Source organism: Colletotrichum siamense, assembly GCF_013390195.1.
Source record: "Colletotrichum siamense strain Cg363 chromosome Unknown KSG_Cg363_contig01, whole genome shotgun sequence".
Taxonomy (NCBI): Eukaryota; Fungi; Ascomycota; class Sordariomycetes; order Glomerellales; family Glomerellaceae; genus Colletotrichum; species Colletotrichum siamense.
In genome coordinates, this window is record NW_023501014.1 from 702,066 (window position 1) to 720,668 (window position 18,603).

Sequence of the window (18,603 nt, forward strand, 5' to 3'; positions counted from 1 at the left end):
AGTCATATGACACGATGTTTGTCGACGAATCGCGCCATGGGCGGTTGGTATCGTTGTTGATGATGTTCAGAGACAGGCATGCTTCAAGGGCACGAAGTCGACTGCCGGGCCTTCTCGAAGTGTTACACCTAACTGGCTGCAGAATCTCTCTGAAAACTTCCGAGACCCACGTGCCGTCCGCCGTGGATTCTGCGCCTCCGCTTCGGAGGAGACCACCTAGTGGAGGCGGTCTCGGGAACCGGCTTTAGACCGGCTGATCAACAAGCATGGAAGGCAAGTCACACCCTCGGATTTGGTCTGCGTCAAATTGAAATGCTTAGTCATTGATGGCGTTGAGTCTGGTCGCCAATATGTTATCGCAAGATGTTTCTTCCGCCGGGGACATCATGGTAGCCCTGTGCTCACCGACCATGCCACCTAGCCGAAGACCGGTTCTTAATCACACGTCGGATCTTGCGAGCTCAAATGTAATTCGTGGAGCAGTGATCTCCATGACACCCCAAATGCATCGGTGATCTTGATCAGATCGTTGCTTCGTACGACGTAAGCACTCAAATTGCTCAACGAATCACCTATCAACTTGCCAACTGCATAATGCACGACATATCAACCTGTGGATGATTCTTTCTTGAGCTGCTTATTATCCTGCATGTTCATCCAACACTTCTCAGGCTCAAACCCTCAGATTTCTTGGATGAACAGGGGACAGGTCTTTGGCACATTTGGTTGAGTCAGGTTGTGCACATGAGATGAATCTGTTTACTCGCTCTGCGAAAGTATTGCGGAAAACGCCATAAGACTGCCTCCAACTTTCCCATCGTGTTCATCGCGTGGAAATGGACAAATCCCAATTGGGAACTCTCGAATATTGTTCCCTTCGTATTCGGATTCACTCAGCCGGTCAAGGGCGCACTCCTAATTCCGAGGCCGTTCCCACTTCAGGTCGAGAAAACCGGGTCCATAGTCAATGACCGAAGGTCGACGAGCACAATTGAGCAATCTCGCGGGCTGTTCTGAGAGAAACCTAGGAAGGATTTTGTGAGATTGCCTCGCGTTTACGATGCCGGATCTAAGAGCAGTCGCGACGATGGGTTTCATCATTCCCAATATCCACCCTCCTTCCGTTTTCTAAAAACGGACCAATCAGATTATGTTAGAAGAGGGTCACAATGCTGCGCCGCTGGAGTTCTAAAACGCATTCGTATTCGGATACAGGCTCCGTGGCTAATTGTCTTATCGTTATCACGTATTCGTTCCGCGTGCTTGGCTACCAGCCATCGATGTAATATCGTTCATTGAGATAGGATTGATATGTATTCAAGCAGCTATAAAAGAAAAGGGACATCTCCAAGGTATTTTGACATGATTTGATACACCAACCGCTGACATCACCTCTCTCCGCGGACAAGTCCCCTAGAGAACCTACATTTGTCTCGGCACCAACTCCATTATCCTTCAACATGGTGGAACGTTCAGAACTGGGCGAAGTGCTCCTTGCTAGAGATGCTACTTTTGAGCAGATTCTTCACAAGGGAACGTCCAAAGACAACGTTGGTATGTCGGCCATGCTGAAGAAGGACCACGAAGCTCAGAAAGCTGCAACGGAAGACTACTTCAGGCATTGGGACAACAAGCTCAACGCTCAGAAGGAGACGAAAGAGGACAGGGAGGTAAGTTCAACAAGCTGACCGCCACGCGGAAGCAGCCTTCTGACCTGCTTGTTTCAGGCCCGAGCCGCAGAGTATGATTCGCTCACAAGGCAGTAAGTCGATGCTGTAACTCTTTTCAATATCCTGACATATTCTGAATATCAAACCATCAGATATTATAATTTGGTGACCGACTTCTATGAATTTGGCTTTGGCCAAAGCTTCCATTTCTGCAGACCTGCCATTGCCGAAAACTTCAAACAGGGCATCGCCAGGCATGAGCACTATCTCGCCCACATGATCAACATCAAGAAGGGAATGAAGGTCCTGGACGTTGGCTGCGGTGTGGGTGGCCCTGCACGCGAAATTGCCAAGTTCACGGGCGCATACATCACTGGGCTCAATATCAACGAGTACCAGGTGGAAAGGGCCATGCGGTATGCAAAGAAAGAGCGCATGGATAAGAACGTGCAGTTCGTCCAGGCTGACTTCATGGTAAAGTCAACCTTGTTCAAGAACATCTTCCACACGACGTCTCTAATGCCAATGATCTAGAACATCCCATTCGAGGACAACACTTTCGACGCCGTCTATGCCATCGAAGCCACGGTCCACGCCCCATCCCTCCAAGCGGTCTACTCAGAGATCCACCGCGTCCTCAAGCCCGGGGGCGTTTTCGGCGTCTACGAATGGGTCATGACCGAAGTCTACGATGATGATAATCTCTCCCATCGCAAGACACGCATCGAGATCGAGCAGGGCAACGGCATCGCCAACATGGTGAAGGCGTCCGAGGCCCTGCGCGCCTTCGAAGCCGCTGGCTTCGAGATTCTTGAGAACGAGGACATGGCGGATAGACCGGACCCAAGCCCGTGGTACTGGCCACTCGACGCCGGAAGCTGGCGGCACGCGCAGACAATGGGAGATCTGCTGTATACGTTCCGCATGACAGGATTAGGAAGGATGGCGACGCATGGGTTCTTGAGCGTCATGGAGACGCTGAGATTTGCGCCGCCTGGGATGACAAAGACTTCAGACAGTCTTATCCGTGCGGCCGACGCGTTGGTTTTTGGTGGGAGAGAGAAGATCTTTTCGCCGATGTATCTGATGGTTGGGCGGAAGTCGGATAAGATGGAGTGATACCATTCACCCCGTATCTTCTCGAAACACAATTAGGAAGTGCAAGGATAGACAATGCAAGCAGCACTAATAATAATTCTGTAGATAAGTTAGATAGGACTTGCCCCTCTGCCTCCTAGGCGTCAGCCAGAGGCCCGGAACTTCTACAATTTTCACCACGAATTCATCAACGAGCCAAAAAGACTTCAAACGAACCGCAGAAGCAAAAGATTGGACGAACAGGGAATCGAACCCTGGACCACTCACATGCTAAGCGAGTATTATACCACTAAACCATTCGCCCAAGGGCTGATTTCGCCCGGACTTGAACCGGAGACCTTCAGTGAAACACTGGGATCCGTCGAGGTGACGATCCAGATTGTTAGACTGACGTGATAACCAACTACACCACGAAACCATCTGAAGTTGTTGACAAAACGTCTCGCCAGCGGGTTCATGATGCAAGCCCTTGGTGCAGTCTGTGGATCTCGTGAATTAGAGGCCCCAGTTGGACGCCTTCGTTAGGGCTAACGGAACCACGCCCCGTTTGAAGGTCCACAATCCCTGCATAAGCAAGGGTTCAGGTCCACTGAAGCAACACTGAAAGGTTCAGCATGTGGAATGATGGATTCGAAGGTGATGAAAAAGTTGGGAGCTTGGTTGCTTTGGTGCCAAATGATTAAGTTTTTGCGTGCTAATACATTCAAGTGATGAGTGCATGTCTGAACTGGGTTGTCTACGAAAACTTCTTCAAAATATTCATTCAAGGGTGACAAAACCTTCGACTGGGTATTCATATGTGCCCACATTGATGTATAATTCTACCTTATCCAACTAAGACATGCTTGCTCTATATAGTCAGCCTTAATCACTCACTCTTGATTAGAAACGGTATTCGAACCACCCATGGCCGGTGATGTTTTTGGGTTCAAATGCTGAAAGCAAGCTCAAGAACCCCAAACTCAAGACTGTAAAAGCTGGCGTAACCCAATAGGCTGGCCGCGGATTTGCCCTAATTGAAGTATTCTCTAAGAACTCGGCGTCCTTCTGCTAAGTTGCTATTGTCCATGTCACTGGGAATGATGGTCACGGTTAGAGGGTCGTTAAATCGTCAATAGACGTATAACACCACACTCTAGCAATAATGCCGTTAAATCAGCAGATGTGAACAGCCGTTTACAGGCCAATGGACAAATTCGACTCGAAAGATTTGAGAAAGATGTGCTCTACAAATATTGCTTGTAAAATCTCACCAGACCGGGAGATCACCTTAAACAGCTTTTCATATGACGCCCCCATTCAAGATTCCCCTTTCAAATACATAATACACGAGTATGATATGTTACGTCATGGGTACGACCATCTGCGTGAATATTTCATCCGATTTCCTGTTGAAGGCGGGATCAGTCCAGTGTTCAAACCCACTCCGCTCAAGACCTTTGACGTACCTTTCATTTCTTTTCGTCGGCCCTTGGCGCCGCGGATTTGTCCACGATCGTGACATTCAAGTGCAGTTGATCCTTCAACGATACACTTGATACCGTGATGTGGTAATTCAGAGTACTGGGATATGTGTAGCCAACAGCGGGATCATCTGATGGGAACATCCAAGCCGAATTTGTGGTGCCGTCGTTGTACTTCGTCTTGTAGTGTGACTGAATTGGTTTGAAGAACCCCCTCTCAGGCGACTCGATGCCGACGCAAAATGACTGCAATGCCTCCATATCCTGCCAACAGAGTGCCACATCATCTTGCCCACTCTTGCCGAAATAGCACCCCTTGTTCCATGACATGAGTTGTTTGCCGTCTCTCATCTCGAGCGTATCGCTGGTGATATCTTGTCTCATCTTTACATCTGGCGCGGTCGGGTATGTGTGTTCGAGTAGTGTAAAGTTTACCGACGCGAGATTCGCGAAGGCGATTGAATGATCCGGTTTGATCATCCTGACTCCTGGCGGATAGTAATGCATGAGGTGACAGAGGGAAGGTTTTCTGACTGCAAAAGGGTTTTATGGGGCGTCGTCTCGGGCAGGCGTCTTCGCTCGGCTCGTCGGCGAAAGGACGAATTCGAACAATTGTCTGGGGAAATTCCTCGTGAACAAGGCAGAGACATGCGGCCGACTTTGTTGGCTTTCGAGGCGCCTCCACGGAGCTGGTTCTCTGCCCGTAATTGGAATTGCTTGGCGTAGAAGACCGCTTCCGGCGGGACCAGGCCCCTAGCGGCGGTCGGTGACGTTCGTGTGGCTTATCCTTGCGTTGTTCCCGATGGCCCGATCTATGTTGGATTCGAGAACCCGGATGCCCGATGCGGCCATATGGTCTTGGTTGTCCGGATGCAGTTCGGCAATTCTTCACGCTGAATGAGTAGACGGGGCAGGTATGGTCTAGGGAGTGGCTGGTCCACCGTGGCTCATTGGAATGTTGATGTCACTGATGTGGTAGATATCTCTGTAACCAGAGTTTCACGTCGTAAAAAAGTCTATGGAGCAAATATGGCGGGGAATAGGTCCATCAAGCATGTTCTATTGTCTCTAATCATTTGCGTATGGTCTGTCGCTGATGATGCCTGTCAGGTGTCCAGTACCACAAGGTCGGTATCACGACCAGCAAAATGCTTTCTTTCAGGGACTGAGACATCATAATGGGCTTTTCCGCCTTTGGCAATGTCTCAGAAGAACAACACCGCCACGAGAAGTCTCGAATCCGGACGAACGGTGACTTGTGTTGGTCACGAATGCACATTTAAGCTCAGTGATGCAACACTAGACTTTGTTTCCATCGAACTAGATCAACTTCCATCTAGTGTGCTCGGAATCGTCTCCATTAAGCTCTAGCCAGGAGACAAGACATGCATACGGCTTTGAAACTACAGACATCCGCTGAAGAGGCACGCAAAAACACGTTTACAAGCAAAAATAAATTCAAGGGGAATTATGATGCTTCATTACGACAAGTAGGAATTATTTGTCTACGCTGAACTTGATATCCGTACGCCCCCCACTACGCTTACCATGGAAATATCACGTCTCCAGACATGTTCCAAGCTCCGATAGTAAATCCTCGGCGGTAATGTCAATACCACCGGCCATCTTGTCTTCGATACCGAAGGCCAGGAAAAGAGTGTCGTCCATGTATCCATGATACCTTTGTCCCTTCGTCTTCCAGCTCATTGACGTTACATAAAACATGTCAGACGCCCCAGTGTCCTTCTTCTCACGGCCGTGAATCCATATAGGTTTCTTCGAGACAGCAAACACTTCGAAGGGTGCCTTTTGCCGGAAGACCATGACGTACGGTTCATACTCGCTGTGGAAGTGATAGAAAGTCTTGTGTTGGAAGATCGTAAAGATGAATGTGTTGTCGCTGGTAGGTTTGCAGTTCACGTCCATCCGTTTGCAGAACGTGATGCTCAGGGAGTTGGTCGCCTGATGGATGGACTCCAAGTCTGGCGGCAGCTTCGCCATGTATTTCTCCAAACATGCTTCATCTCCGGGAGCTAGAGGCGCCAGGTCCGGCCCCACAGAGCCGTCGAGGTTGAGCTTCGAGAACACTCTCTTTGGCGCCACATCGTGGTGGACGTAAACGGCACCATCCTCATCCCAGAATGGGAACCAATTCTTTTCCATGGTCCCCCAAGGCGGTGGGCGCTGTAGCTCAATGCCAGTGTTGAAGCCCTGGTCCAATGACATCTGGAAGCCCCAGTTGCCCAGCGTCCGGAAATCCTGCATGAATTGTCCGAAGCAACAGTAGAGCGAGTTGGAACCAAAGGTAATGAATGGTGCCTTCGGACCGTGGAAGACACGGGCATCGTGAGGCCCAATGTTCATGGCTATGTAGGCCAGTTTGGGGGGACATTTGTCATCACCACTTTTGGTGGCAGCAATTGGAAGCGTCGTTGGTGCCTCCACGCAGGAGAGGCCTTCCATGGTGAAGACAGCATTGCAAACAAGCTCAAAATGTTCTGCTGTCTTGTCATCGTGCGTCTTGCGCCTCTGCGCAACAATGATGTATGTGTTATCCAGAGTAGGATGGGGCAAGATGTTGGGATTCATGGCATCTTCGTCGCTGAAGTGTATGGGAAAGAACCTCTTGTCGAAGGTAGATATTGAAAAGACCTCATGATGTGTCCGCTCCGTGGCAATTGGGATAGAATCCGAAGGTGGCGTCGGTGGTAGGACCGTTGGAGGGACCGCGATAGGGGGCTCTGTGTCCTCCGGGGCAGGTGGAGGTGCGGCAGCCGATGGGGCCGGCCGGGAGTGAGGTTTGAGCTCATCGGCTTGCCTCCAGTTCGGCGCAAAGATGTGATCGAACCAGGTGTTAAAACCTGATGAAGAGTCTCTAAAGTCGAGACATCGAATGCCAATGTAGACAAGGAAGAGGAAAGGCCCAACAATGAGGACGACACGCTTGAAGTCGCGAGCTAGCATCGCGAGGGGCTGTCCGCTCATGCCGAGGGTCGGATGCTCATTTGGCTGTGACTTGCAGCATTCGGGGTGCTCGGGTTGCAGCGCGTCAATTGCAATCGAGTAGCTTCTCGATGCTGATTCTAGTTCTTCGACTCAGGCTTGACTGCGTGGTACGTACGGAGAAGAAGGTTCCCGGGTTCACGGCACAAGGGATGCTGTGTCTCTCCACAATGTTTGTTGGGTCCCAGTTTCTTCCCCGCGGTTCATGATTGCATCACAGAACAAGAGCTCCAAGGAATGTGGGGGACGGGGATACAAGGACTTTGTGGTTAAGCTAGTGGGAAAAAGACGGGGAAGGTCTCGGGGAGAGGTGTGCCGCGTGATGTAGATCGGTGGACAAGCAAAACTTGAATACGACCTTGGACGTTGGGGTTTCCCCTCACTTGAGAGCTTGTATCCCCGGTTGGTCCACCCCCAACCACCCACTTTGCTAGCACGGGAGGGTCAGGTAACATGGCGAACTGGACGAGCGGAAACTCTGTATGCTGATGGAGGTGTTCCTGAGATAAGCGTCTTGAATTGAAGCAATGATTCGCTCAAGTCCAGCAAGCAGCTCGCTGCTTCAAGCATGTGAGCATATGAGAGCCTCGGTGAACAGCAAAATGCCCCTGGTCAAGTCGCAATCAGTCCCCCCTCACGAACATCCCACACCATTACCCAAAATAGGAATCCATCCGTCCTTGCAGCGTCATTGGGTGTGATACGGCTGCACGTCGATGGAAAGCTGCACATGCGGGAAATTAAGGTGTGCAGCGCAAGCAAAAGAGCTGTCTGCCTGTCAAACAACTTTGGGCTGGCGGAATGTTCAGCCCATCATCTCAGCCCATCATCAGCAAAAAGATTATCGAGGCGAGACTTTGACCGCGGAGCGGTCTCGGGGGCGTCAGCACTTGTTCAGCCCATCGGCCCGCGTGGCGAGCACGCTGTGCCTGCACATGGGACGTCTTAGAGTTCGACTAGAAGGCGGGATTCACTCGATGATTTGGAGTGCGACCAATCCAATCATGCAATGACGTTATGCTGTACCAAGCTAGGAGCGGCTGCGCCCTTGGGACTTTTAGTTTCGAGACGATGAAGTCCAATAATAGCGGGCAAGTGAATCAATTGGTGTACACTGATCATTAACTATTTCCTAACTGCCGGTGTCCGTTGTTGTCTCGGCCTCTCCGATCAACTAGCTAGTAAAACATGTGCCATAACGCCGGAATCCTAACCATTCGATCAAGCCTTGGTTGATGGTGTTGGTACTGGAAGAGTTTTCTTGTACAGCCATTGCGCAAACTTGACGCTTGGCTCATCAATCAGCCTCGTCACCATCTCTGCTAACCACAAGGTGAGTGGGAGAAGGATCAGATGTGGTAGCACGAAGGCCGGCTCCAACCCGAGTGGCCCCGCCATGGGCAGCGGGAATTTGTCGACCAGGTGCGCGAGGTGTTGCCTCTCGGAGTCCTTGTGCCAACCCACGGCAGTGTAGATTCGGTCGCCCAGTGTTCCAAGGACAGGTCCGTGAACGAGGTAAAGGGCGAAAGAGATGCGGCCGAGATATTGGCAAAATCGTGTCTCGAAGAAGCGCCGCAGCCACCAGATACGAGGGACGCAGGCGACTAGCAAGGTTGCCGCCCAGAACAGGTAGAACCACTTGTAGTCGAAGACAGCCTGTGGCTTCAACAGAGACAGGTAGTACCATCCGCGATTTTCGCGCATCCTGTTGACATCGCCGGTGTACGACGGTACTCCCCCAAGGTACATCGAAATGACGAACAGGTGATAGTAGATGAACGTCTTTGCACCCTTCAGCTTGTCGAAGATTGCGGGTAGCTCGTCCTTCTTTGCAAGCAAGTCGAGGTCGCAAAGCATCATGCCCGCGACAAACATGGCTCCGTACCAGCCATCAGCGATGTACATGAAGTAGAAAGCCAGGCCAGCTTCGCACCACAGTCTTGCGTTTCTGGTGCAACGCGAAAACGCGAGCAGTGCGGTGTAAATGATGACGGACCCCTTCATCTCGACTGGAATAGACCACAGGTGAGGGTTCCAACTGAAGAAAGGACCACCGCCAGCCGTGAACACGAAACTGAAGTTCTTTGCCTCGCAGTACCATGCCCAGACGTCCTCTCTCCAGGTTGACATCCGGTCAATGTTGTCGACCCAGATGTCGAACATGTGGAGAAAGCTCATAAAGATGAACGTCGTGGCTAATAGAGGGAGATAGAGCCGAAGCCATCTTCTGAAGAGAGCTGAGCCAACATTTTCAGCAAGCTTTGCGTGGTCTCCAGCTTGTATGAGACTGAGAGGTTTTGCGGACAGGACGTAGCCCGAAATGACGAAGAAAACGGACACCGAAAAGTGGCCGCCGGTAAAGAAGTGCCTGATTCCGGGGAAGGCGATGAAGTGGAACTTGTTCTCATAACCGAAGGCATTCTCGAAGATGCGATTCTGAACGTGTGGCTCGTGAGCCCACAGTTGGTTGTGATGGATGTAAACCAGGAAGGCAGCGAAGCCCCGGAGACCGTCAAGATATGCGGTCGGCCGCAATGTTTCTGACTGTTTGGTATCTTTGATGGGCCAGAAAAAGGTGCCAAGACTTGAGAGGTTGAGCCGCGATGGTCGTCTCGTCCGAATAAGTGTGGCCGGCTTCCAATCTGACTCTTCCGAGAGCCATTTAGACTTGTCGCACCACGATGGTTTGACTTCGTCCCAGTACGTGCTGTCAAGAATGCCCTCGTTTCTGGGAGACATCTTCACGGAAGACTGATGTGGTAGATGCTGACAACGAAGTGATGCGAGGAGGATGGTTTCGGCCTCAAGTTGTCAACGATGCGTGCCTACAGTCGTGTGCTGCCGCCCGAGGGGGTGATGGTGCAGGAAGAGTGCTTCAACCCTTGCCTGTCCGGCGGAAGACTTGATTTGGGAAAAGAAGGCACAGCTCTTTTCAGTATCCACGGGTCTTGCACGGGCACATCGGCAGTTGTGGAAGCAGAACTGCACTTACACGGCGATCGTCCGGCTTGGCGTAGATCCTGGTGGTCAATTGGCCTGATAAAATCCACATGAATCAGTTCGTTGTCAACGGGTTGTTCGTCCAGAGTTTCACGAGCCAAACAAAAACTCAAAGACCAGCTGAACAATGAAGAAGATTCCGAGGTCAATAACGTGAAGGATGCGGGGTGGCGGGTTGAGTCTAAGACGGCTGGGCAATCAGGCGTCTGGGGGGCCCTGGTCCAATATGCGGGGGATAGACCGGGGTAAAAGTGCGGAGAGCCAAACTTTGACCAACAACGAATTTGATTATTTTAGCTGGCGTGAGATGAAAATCACGAGATTTTCCTCACTCTGACGTAGATGCCATTCGTCGGTTGCGACTGGACCGGGCGTCCCTGGCAGGGCCATCGTGGGCAACGTAGCATTACTCGGCTCAGCTGGGTAGTGTGATCCGGACATGTGAATGACCTCGCCCGGCTCAAGGACTCGGCCGGTTTGAATCCTCTGAGTTGTGAGAAATTTGCTGCCCTCCCTCCTGATTGGGAAGCTTCACCGCGCCTTGCTCCCCTGACTATCGTAGCCGTTGGTGCCGGCATGCGGCGGTGGTCAAGGATCGACCCAATAGACGCTCGAACAAGCTCAACGTCCCGGCGCTATTATGGCGCCAAATGCGGGTGGCCACAAACGAGTGGTCCTCATTTCCTCCCCGCAATCTAGATGGCTTCGATCCACCGTTCTTTTTACTCTCCGCTGCCAGAGGTGGTGGCTGTTCGGGGTTCTTTTGCCAAGGCGAATGAGAGCGAGCACCGTTGAGCACACCTCTCTAGTGTTTCTCGTATTGTGAAGACAGACAAAAAGAAGCAACGGCGAACTTAATTAGACAAATGCAGCGGCGGTGGTGGCGTCACACAGGATGGCGAATCGTCACTCGTTGGATAGTAGGGATGAACACGATGCGACTTCAGCCAGGCGACCTCGGCCCTTCCTCCCACTTCTTGGCCCTTGTATCCCGGCCTGTGATAATGATGCGCCATTGATAGGCGGGTGGGGGATTGGGGGTGGTCGGAAGCGAGTAGGGCAATCCCCGCCTCGGCCACTAGGAATACCTATGGTCGTGTGCCTGCATGTTGGGAGCTCCTCAAATTTCGACATGCATCCTGCTGTTCCTTGTTCTTCTCTTATGCTCGTCGCATCTTCGCCAAAAGCTTGGTCTTAAAGCTTCTTTGGTTGAACACCTCCACGAGACTTCGAGCTTTGGACGACTGCAGTCAACATGTCGTCGCCCATCATGAGTCCATTGAGTCCATTGAGCCCAACAGGCTCCAAGGCAAACATCTTCCGGAATAGGGTTCCAACTCAGTTGCGGCGATGCATTCCCTTGTACATCGCTTGCGTTTGCCTTATACTCCTGATTCTCAACGTCGACATGATCGGTTCAGTGCCCAAGCCGGTCCACCTGTCGAAGCGCAGCGGCACAAGGTCAACACGAGGCTTCCCCAAGAAGATTTGGCAAAGTTGGAAAGTTGCGCCGTTCTCCTTCGAGGGCGAGCAGATTCTTACAGCCAGAACATGGACGGACAAGAACCCCGGCTTCCGTTATGAAGTCCTCACCGACACTAACGACATGGAGTATGTTGAGGAGCACTACGGCCCTGAAGGCCTCGATCGCCCAGACATTGTCGACATATACCGCCATGTCAACGCGACTATCATCAAGGCGGACTTACTGCGATATATGATCATGTACGCGGAAGGCGGTGTCTACGCCGACATTGACGTCGAGGATCTCCGCCCTGTTAGCAGATGGATTCCGGAGAGATACAAGGAGGAGGACCTTGACCTGGTCATCGGTGTCGAGATTGATCAGCCCCATTTCAAGGACCACCCAATTCTCGGCAAGAAGTCAATGTCGTTCTGCCAATGGACTTTCATGTCTCGCCCTCGTCATCCAGTCATGCTGAAGCTGGTTGAGAACATCATGGCATGGCTCACCGACGTCGCCAAGACTCAAGGAGTCTCTATCTCCGAGATCAAACTCGACTTTGACGAGGTCATCAGTGGTACCGGCCCGTCTGCTTTCACCAAGGCAGTTCTGGAAGTCATGTCTTTGAGATCTCGCCAAGGACCCATTACATGGGACACCTTTCACGACATCGACGAGTCTAAGGTGGTCAGCGGCATCTTGGTCCGCGACGTTGAGTCCTTTGCTGCCGGCCAGGGCCACTCCGACTCTGGCAACCACAACTCCAGAGGTGCGCTTGTCAAGCATCATTACCACGCATCGAACTGGCCCAGCCGCCACCCACGCTTCAGGCATCCCATCTTCGGCGAGGTCGAACGCTGCAACTGGAACATCGAGTGCGTCATGAAGTGGGATCAAGACATCGCCGCCTTCAACGCTCTCTCTCCTGATGAACAGAAGCAGAAGGTCGAGGAGCACGAGAACCTACAGAAGTTCCAGCAGAAGCAGAGCGAGCAAAAGCCGATCGAGCAGCCGCTACAGTTTCCTCCGCAACAAGCTCTCCAGCCACCCGCGAACCAAGAGGAACTGAAGTTGAAGTGAAGTAGCGGTCGCGATTTTCTCGACTCAAAAGTTTCGATTGATACGTCCAACATAGACGACGCCACAAAACATTTGCCGCGCCGAGATGCGTAATTCAGCATCACAACTTGGTTGCGGCAGACACGAAGCGCGATGATTGCAAAGCAGTTTTTAAGCAGTTTTTATTTACGCGATTGATGGCGCTCGCCACCCGGCAGATGCCTTGAGCGACACTGGCATAGTCCGATTGCAGTTGCTTTGCAGCCCCTGGGGGCTCTTCGGAGTGAGCAAATGGTCTCCTTCTGCTTGATGGGAAACATGAATACTGGCATGGATAGACAGATATACAGCTGAGGATGATACACATGGAAGCACGCGCGAAGATACCCTTCGAACACCTGTACATACCTTTAGCAGAGAATCTTGGCACTTGTCGCGATGCCGTGAAGCATCGCTGGAATAATGATGATATCATAAGATCAAATAAATAACAATGAATGCTGCAATTGATTCTCATAAGTGTCTTGCCAGAATTACTTGATTATGAAGTGATGGACGCCTATGTGGCTCAGAACTGAAACGGAGTGTCAATTGACCGGCCCGTGAAGCGTCGGAAAGGCGGATTGTGTACAGGGTTTAAATAATAAGTTGATAAAATATGTACATGTAAGCTATATACGAAGTTGATGCGCAGCGTTCACGTAGCCATGAATATTTCATAGCAAATCCCCTATGCACAGCCTCCCTCTCGCCATCTCTGACACAGCCTCGGGTAAGTATGGAGTTGTCATCTCCCATTAGAAAGTCAACTTCTGGCCGGCCTGTCCCGGCACAGTGGCAACGACATTGGCAGAGCCGAGAAGGCTGTAAGAGTATCCGGGCGAGTTGGCGTTCATCGTACCGACGGGAGCAGTGTTGGCAGCACCGCCGAGATCGTTGTCAATGGCCACAGCGTAGCCGACAATATCAGAGTCTTGGGTGGTGATGGGAACCGAGACGTTCTTGAAAACGTTGCTCTGAATGAGGACCTGCGCGCCTTGACGGGTGTTGATGCCAGAGTTTCCGCTGCTTGCTGTCAGTACTGATTCTAAGATGCACTGAGGAGGAGTGGAGGCATACTTGAGATAGTAGGAGTTGTAGATGTGACCAGTGCCGAAGCGCAGAGACGGGCCACGGGAGCCGAAGTTGGCCCAGTAGTTGTGGGCGTAGGTGATGCGGAGATGACCCTTATCCTCGTCTCCGTTGTTCTCGCTGTGGCCAACCAGAGAAGTCTTCCAGTGGTCGTGGAAGTAGGTGCTTGAGAACGTTAGTCTACTTCCTCTTTTTTGGATGAATGTCAATTTACTAGGAGATGGTCATGTAGTCAGCGGCGTGGGAAGCATCCACGAGGCCGTCATAGTAGTCCTTGTCAGAGACCAGAGCACTGGAGAACTCGCAGTGATCAACCCAGACGTTTGTGCTTTGCTATGTGTTGACCAGGAATTAGTCCGTGCGTTACCACTTACAGGCTCAATTGGCTTACCTCAATCTTGAGACCGTCGCCAGTCGAGGCAAGGACGTTGGTTGACTTGATGTTGCGCACAATGATGTTGCTCTGACGACGAGCGTGCAGCCCGATGCCATCAAAACCTGAACTTGTCAGCAACTATGTTTGAAAATAGCTTTTGATATGGCTTACCAGCTCCAGGGAGGCCAATGACAGACTTGTTGCTACCGATGCGGACGTTGGCGGTACCCTTGATGACGCCCTTGACAACGACAATCTTGGCAGCCGTGTCTTTCTCGTTCACAGCGGCGGTGAACTCGGCGAGAGATGATACAGTGGTGACCGTTCCTCCAGCACCACCGGAAGTCCTTCGTAGCTGTAAGCAGTGCCAAGTTAATTTGCATTCCTGGTAATACTCACCCTCCATTAAGAGTGGCATAGCCTAGAGTCGCCTTGTCGGAGATTGATGCTCGCTTGACAAGGTGGGGCTTGTCGGCGACATTGTCGACGGTGGGAGTAGGCGTTGCGACTGCGACGCTGGCGAATAGCGTCGCCAAAGCAGAAGTGAACTTCATGGTTGCTTTAGTGTCAAGGGTGGATTGAAGACGAGGTCAAGGATGCCAAGGGGGTCTAGAACCACTTTGAAGAGCTTAATATTATGAAAGACGTGAAATATGTTTCATGCTACCAGCCGTCCCTTTATATACACGATCTTCGCAGTTCACGATCGGGCCCTTTTCCGTCTACATAACAGGGGTCTTCTTATCACGGCATCGCATTACACACCCTGGTGATTGCGACATGACTTCGTTGACTGGCTGGAAGTATTTCCACTCTCTGAGGAATGGTGAGGCTCATGGAATTAGAGGGTAACATTGCAAGACGGAAGCGACGAACCTTCTCGTTCCGCGAATGGTAGCGCGCGGGCTCATCAAATCTCGAATACCCCCTCAAAATGTTTCCTCCACTTGCCTGACAGCATCGGTCGAAGGAACCCCTGCTCCGTGGATGATAAGCTGCTAGAACGGGAGGGTTTACTCAGCCTAACGCCGTCATGCCGAGCGGGTCGACCAAATACCTAAAAAGGAGCTTGTCAACAAGCTTTTGTTTTGTTACCACCTTGTTTATTTGGTGGGGAGATGACTGTGTCATGTTAAGAGATCTCAATGGAGAGATGGGGTGGTCCGGGGTTGACGTTGGAGAAATTTCCTCAAATCAGCATTTCGCCTCGATTGGGGGGTGCAGGTACCGGCACTATCCGGGGCACAGGGTGTCTATACCACAATGAGAAACACATAGTCCAACAAAAACCTTTCATTGGGTAGAATTGGTATTCCACTGTCGAGCTGACGACGGAAAATGACCTATTCTGTTGGGCTACGGTCTCTGTGGACGGGATACCGACGGACAAGTTTTTCCCGCCGTGGGGAAAAGTGACAAGATGACCAAGGCAAGAACCTCGTTGTATCTTCTGAGGTTCATGTGGCACACGGCATTAAGAGTATATCGAAGCATCTGTCACAAATGCCAGTCTCAACGACTGTCAATACCACGTCGTCGTGGGCTCGGATAGCTCAGTCCGTAGAACTTGGCTAGCAATAACTGTAAGATAAGCGGGCGATCTTTATGTCGTTCTTGAGGAGTGTAGCCGATTGGGCGATAGACTTTATGTACAGGCACTTCCAATTACTCATTCATGAAGAAAGCAAGATCAGGGACTAAGCGGACGCAACCAGGCCTGTGACAAATGGATTTGTTGTAGAAGCCCCCAACTGTTGATTCTTTTCACCGATTCGGTACATTTCTTCCCAACAGCCATTCGCGTTTTTCCTTTCTGCTTCATATCCATCGCACTCAATGGCCTCGCGACGTTGAGAATAAGCTCATGTCGACCTAGTTATCTCGGCTCTCACTGCCGATGGGCCTGCGGTACAACCTTGGCGCTTGCTTGGCAAGACTCAATGCTTGTAGACTATCCAGCTAAAGAACTAGACGTTCTCGGATAAGCTTTAGGAAAGAGGGAAAAATGACAGGCACAGTAGACCTAACCAAGGGGGGCTTTCGAGTGAGTGGCATAAATTGAGTGTACCTGACTAGACTTGCATCTGCGTCCCTGGTTCGTGGATTCGTGTTTTCCGATGGTCCTCTTGATCCCACAACAGCTCTATGAAGCCATTTTAAATGCATGCATAACCGATGTAATCTCCCACTTCGGATGAGAATTGTGCTTTCTTCGAGCCTACTTCAAGCCGGGAGCATTGTACCGGAAAGTAGTCCGACTCCACAGCTCGTTACCACACATCTGCAACTCGATTCCCTCCAAGTACTCCTTCAAAGAACCAGAACATCCTTCTTCCAGCCTCTTGTTAACAAGGTCCGCATGGCTTCGTTCCCATTCACGACACATGGTCCACAAAACTCGTTTCGACCCATCATAGTCCAAGCCGGTTTCGTTGGCTAAAACCTGCACAATGTTGGACACGATGGATCCTTCGGCGTTGATGTCTTTGGACGCACGGTATTCCTTGTCCCAACTCAAAATGTCGTTGATGACAGAGATGTGATGCGTGTAGTTTAGCTCGATTTCAGACACGGAGGCTAGTTCTTCCTTCGTGACGGTGATGCCCTGTGAGAAGCGTTGCAAAGCCAGAAGGAGCCTTTAGGGATCATTAGCCATGTGTTAATCATCGCAAGCTACCATGCAATAAGACTCACTGCGAAGCAACGTCAAGCTCTCGATACTCCAGGTACTCTGCAATGCTCTTCTTCGCTAGCCGAGCTTCGGCATTCTGGGAGCGCCAAAATTCAAAGGTGGGCACTTCAACATCATCTGAGAGGGGCTTGTCAATGGCCCTCATCTGTTGCCAAATTTCGAGAACCATCTTCTCGATGGGAGAGTCCTCTGCAGGCAAGGTTTCTCCTTTGACGATGGAAATGAGTCGCTCGTTATATGATGAGCCGTCTTGCAGCGACATATGCTCGAGCAGGTCTAGAGGTTGTCATCAGAATGATGGTTCAATGCTTCAGTGCTGGGATAGTTCCCTCTCGAGCGTTACGCAGGCTTACCGTCAACCAGAAATAGCATCACCGTAAATCGAGACGCGACGACCACTCGGTCATTCAGAGAGGTAGGATACTGGCAGCAGTGCCATGTCGGCAAGCCTTCAGCTACAAACTTGAGTCGGGAACGCTCGTCGGGAAAGGGCCAATTTTGCAGGAAGTAGTTGTTGACAAGCATCGTCACGCTGAGTTCATGAGGGTGAGGACGTCCGACCATATGCGACCGAGGCGGCCGGTTGGTCTGGTCATTTGCACATGCCTCAAGAATGAGCATTTTGTGAACAGATTTCTTTTACAAGACCGTTTGAGAAGGAAGGGAGAGAAAGTTGTTTTGTTCAGACCTAACCTGGGCAAGAGCGATCTCTGAATTCGGGAACGTAGCCTTTATACCTTGGACTAGCCGTGTTCGTCAAGGTTTGTATGCATGAACACGAATTCTGCAAGGCTCGTTGATTCTCTCAAAAGTCTCGGTGGCCACAAGCAGGCGAATAGCGCGTTATTTCAAAGCTCGGGCGCCATTATTCGCCCGGCTACCCGGAATTCTATGGCAACGTTACTGGTAAATGCCCTGAGTTGCCATCCTTCATGTCGACACCCGCTGATGGAGCCAATTACCGTGTCCGAAAGCCAATGACTAGCCTCAATCAGTTACGCAACGGGCCTCTTAACATGGGCGGCGTCGCCATTGGTGCTCGATCCCAATGTTTGAAAGGCTTTAGAAACAATAAAGAAACTAGTGCGCATGATGTTTGCTTCTCAACTGTTGGGTATGACGGGGGTTGGTGGCTTGCGCAAACAAGTTGGCTACTATCGGCAATGTTGGCTGTTGAATCAGTAGCGGTATACCAAGACTTCTGGCGTTGTGTGCCTGATTTAATAGTCGATCGCGCCAAGATTGCCGTATTTGACGTGCAACGACCCGTTGAACGGGTAAAAGACCAGCTCGCATCGCATGGATGCGAAGCGTTGGAACAAACACGACCCACTCCAGCTTTCATCAGTTTGCGGTGAAGCCACCAGCCCTGCAATGAACTGGGATCATCATGCATTCATTACTGACTGTCACCGAAAAGTCCGCTTCAATCAACGGAACAAGACTCTTTCCTATGCCACTACCTTGACTGCCTGGATGTCCCTGTCACGCCGATCCTCCTGATCGTCGCCGTGATCTCTGCCGGGCATGATGACATAACTGTCAAGTCCGTCTTCCGTTCCATGTCAACAGACAACCGGTATCTTGGGTGCGTATATGTCCCATCCCAGTTTCTCCTCCATTTGAGCCGATGCGACGGAGCCTGG

The 18,603-nt window shown here is 51.2% G+C and overlaps 6 protein-coding genes across 6 annotated transcripts; 2 read left to right on the forward strand and 4 right to left on the reverse strand.

Annotated features, from left to right (window-relative positions):
- Positions 1–1,460: 1,460 nt before the first annotated feature.
- On the forward strand, positions 1,461–2,789 carry ERG6-0 (Sterol 24-C-methyltransferase; the record flags this gene model as incomplete). Its single annotated transcript, XM_036632025.1, has 4 exons — positions 1,461–1,670; positions 1,728–1,762; positions 1,823–2,144; positions 2,205–2,789. 4 exons carry the CDS (start codon positions 1,461–1,463, stop codon positions 2,787–2,789), a joined length of 1,152 nt encoding a protein of 383 aa, XP_036502274.1.
- Positions 2,790–5,788: 2,999 nt separating this feature from the next.
- Positions 5,789–7,195, reverse strand: CGCS363_v000177 (uncharacterized protein; the record flags this gene model as incomplete). Its single annotated transcript, XM_036632026.1, has 1 exon — positions 5,789–7,195. One exon carries the CDS (start codon positions 7,193–7,195, stop codon positions 5,789–5,791), a length of 1,407 nt encoding a protein of 468 aa, XP_036502275.1.
- Positions 7,196–8,455: 1,260 nt separating this feature from the next.
- CGCS363_v000178 (uncharacterized protein) lies at positions 8,456–9,973 on the reverse strand (the record flags this gene model as incomplete). Its single annotated transcript, XM_036632027.1, has 1 exon — positions 8,456–9,973. The coding sequence occupies one exon, from the start codon at positions 9,971–9,973 to the stop codon at positions 8,456–8,458; it is 1,518 nt and encodes a 505-aa protein (XP_036502268.1).
- A 1,669-nt stretch (positions 9,974–11,642) lies between these two features.
- Positions 11,643–12,779, forward strand: OCH1-1 (Initiation-specific alpha-1,6-mannosyltransferase; the record flags this gene model as incomplete). The annotated part of the gene is made up of 1 exon (XM_036632028.1): positions 11,643–12,779. The coding sequence occupies one exon, from the start codon at positions 11,643–11,645 to the stop codon at positions 12,777–12,779; it is 1,137 nt and encodes a 378-aa protein (XP_036502269.1).
- Positions 12,780–13,555: 776 nt separating this feature from the next.
- Positions 13,556–14,819, reverse strand: plyA (putative pectate lyase A; the record flags this gene model as incomplete). The annotated part of the gene is made up of 6 exons (XM_036632029.1): positions 13,556–13,823; positions 13,878–14,054; positions 14,104–14,222; positions 14,281–14,387; positions 14,437–14,612; positions 14,665–14,819. The coding sequence occupies 6 exons, from the start codon at positions 14,817–14,819 to the stop codon at positions 13,556–13,558; spliced, it is 1,002 nt and encodes a 333-aa protein (XP_036501339.1).
- Positions 14,820–16,483: 1,664 nt separating this feature from the next.
- Ari1-0 (Aristolochene synthase) lies at positions 16,484–17,578 on the reverse strand (the record flags this gene model as incomplete). Its single annotated transcript, XM_036632030.1, has 3 exons — positions 16,484–16,901; positions 16,960–17,233; positions 17,311–17,578. 3 exons carry the CDS (start codon positions 17,576–17,578, stop codon positions 16,484–16,486), a joined length of 960 nt encoding a protein of 319 aa, XP_036501338.1.
- Positions 17,579–18,603: the final 1,025 nt, after the last annotated feature.